At 53.6% G+C, this 1,871-nt stretch overlaps 1 protein-coding gene across 1 annotated transcript; it reads left to right on the top strand.

The window, feature by feature from the left end:
• The first annotated feature begins 251 nt into the window (after window positions 1–251).
• On the top strand, window positions 252–1,358 carry LOC116499601 (keratin-associated protein 9-1-like). Its single transcript, XM_032204352.1, has one exon. It carries the CDS (start codon window positions 252–254, stop codon window positions 1,356–1,358), a length of 1,107 nt encoding a protein of 368 aa, XP_032060243.1.
• Window positions 1,359–1,871: the final 513 nt, after the last annotated feature.

Genomic DNA, 1,871 nt, shown 5'->3' with positions numbered 1-1,871 from the left:
TGATGGGGAGGGGAGAGGGGGGAGTGAAGTCCAGGGAGATATTTCATGCTGCGTGTGTCTCTGAATGTCCCTACTCCTTGACTTATTGACATGTTTCTGAGTTAAAAATTACAGGTTAAGTGCTTGGCTGCTGCTGGCGTGGTCTTGAGACAGCGGTGCAGGCAGGACACAGCTCCAGCACCCTGCCGGGTGCCTGTCTAAGGACTCTGCTTTCCCACCTCTCGTTCCAGCCCTGCCAAAGCCTCACCAAGATGTTGTGCTACCAACAGCAGTGCTTCCCTCCTCTCTGCCAGGAACCCATCCCTGTTAAGTGCCCCCCCATGTACCCTGCCAGGCACCCGTTGGTGACCAGCTGGCAGTCGGCGCAGTGTATCCCGCAGTATGTGACCCCCTGCGTCCCCCGGCAGCGGTTTCTGTCCTCCAGCTTCTCCCAGCAGCAGTGTGTGACCCAGTGTGTGCCACGGCAACAGTATGCAACCAAGTGCGTGCCACAGCAACAGCGTGTGACCCAGCTCATCCCACCACAGCCGTGTGCACCTAGGTGTGTGACAACCTGTGTGCCGCAGCAGCAGTGTATCACCCCGTGCGCGTCCCAGGAGCCTTGCATGACCAAGTGTGTGCCACAGCAGCAATGTGCAACCAAGTGCACGCCTCAACAGTGTGCAACCAAGTGTGTGACCACCTATGCCACCCAGCAGCAGTGTGCGACCAAGTGCATCCCACAGCAGAAGTGTGCCACCAGGTGTGTGACCACGTGTGTGCCACAGCAGCCATTCCTGACCAAGGGCATCCCCCAGCAGCAGTGTACGACCAAGTGCGTCCCTCAGCAGTGTGTGACCACCTACTCCCCATATCAGCAGTGCGCCACCAGGTGTGTGACCACGTGCGTGCCACAGCAGCGTGCGACCAAGTGTGTCTCACAGCGCTATGTGACCACTTGTGCCCCACAGCAGTGTGCCACCAAGTGTGTCCCGCAGCAGTGTGACACCAGGTGCGTGACCACATGTGTGCCACAGCCATGTGAGACCAAGTGTGCAACCATCTGTGTTCCACAGCAGCAGTGTGTGACCAAGTGTGTCCCACAGCAGTGTGCGACCAAGTGTGTCCCACAGCAGTGTGCCACCAAGTGTGTTCCACAGCAGAAGTGTGCGACCAAGTGTGTCCCACAGCAGTGTGCCACCAAGTGTGTCCCACAGCAGCAGTGTACAACCAAGTGTGTCCCACAGCAGTGCGCCACCAAATGTGTCCCGCAGCAGTGTGCGACCAATTGTGTCCCACAGCAGCAGTGTCAGTCAGGTGGAGTAAAAATTTCAAGTCACTCTAAAAAGTACTGCTCTGCATCAAAATGGCCCTGGTAAAAAGGAGCGGTGGAAAGGAAGGTCCTTGGAAAAACAGCGAGGTATGGCTTTGGGGCAGGGTTATTTATCTCCTTGTGTCACCTGCCGACTACTTGCTATTGCTTAATTCTGCTTTATCTCTGTTTTCCAGTACTTCCCCTGTAACTCAGCTCTATTTTGGGCCAGGGTATGATATTATTTCTATGGTTGCGCTCCAGGTGTCTGTGGCTTATTCCTTAGTCTGCGGCAAGAAATAGTTTAGTGGGATGTTATTAAATTCTCACCTAATTGAAATGAATAGAAGATTCATAAGAGAAAAAAAAAAAAGAAATAGAAATGTCTAAGGAGTCCAGCTGACAACAGCATCAAGAGGACTGGCGGTGCAGCCGGTGGAGGGCTGGCACCAGGTTTAGTCCTGGTCTTGAGACAATGCCTGGGTTGACCTGTAATCCCTATGGCTGCAATTTCTCCAAAAGAGCTGTTTTCACTCACAGATTTGGAAGCCAAATGTAAATTTGCTAAGCAAACAGTATA

Source organism: Aythya fuligula, chromosome 28 (genome assembly GCF_009819795.1).
Source record: "Aythya fuligula isolate bAytFul2 chromosome 28, bAytFul2.pri, whole genome shotgun sequence".
Lineage (NCBI taxonomy): Eukaryota > Metazoa > Chordata > Aves > Anseriformes > Anatidae > Aythya > Aythya fuligula.
Note: the sequence above shows the minus strand (reverse complement) of the source record. Positions and strands in the feature narration are given on the sequence as shown.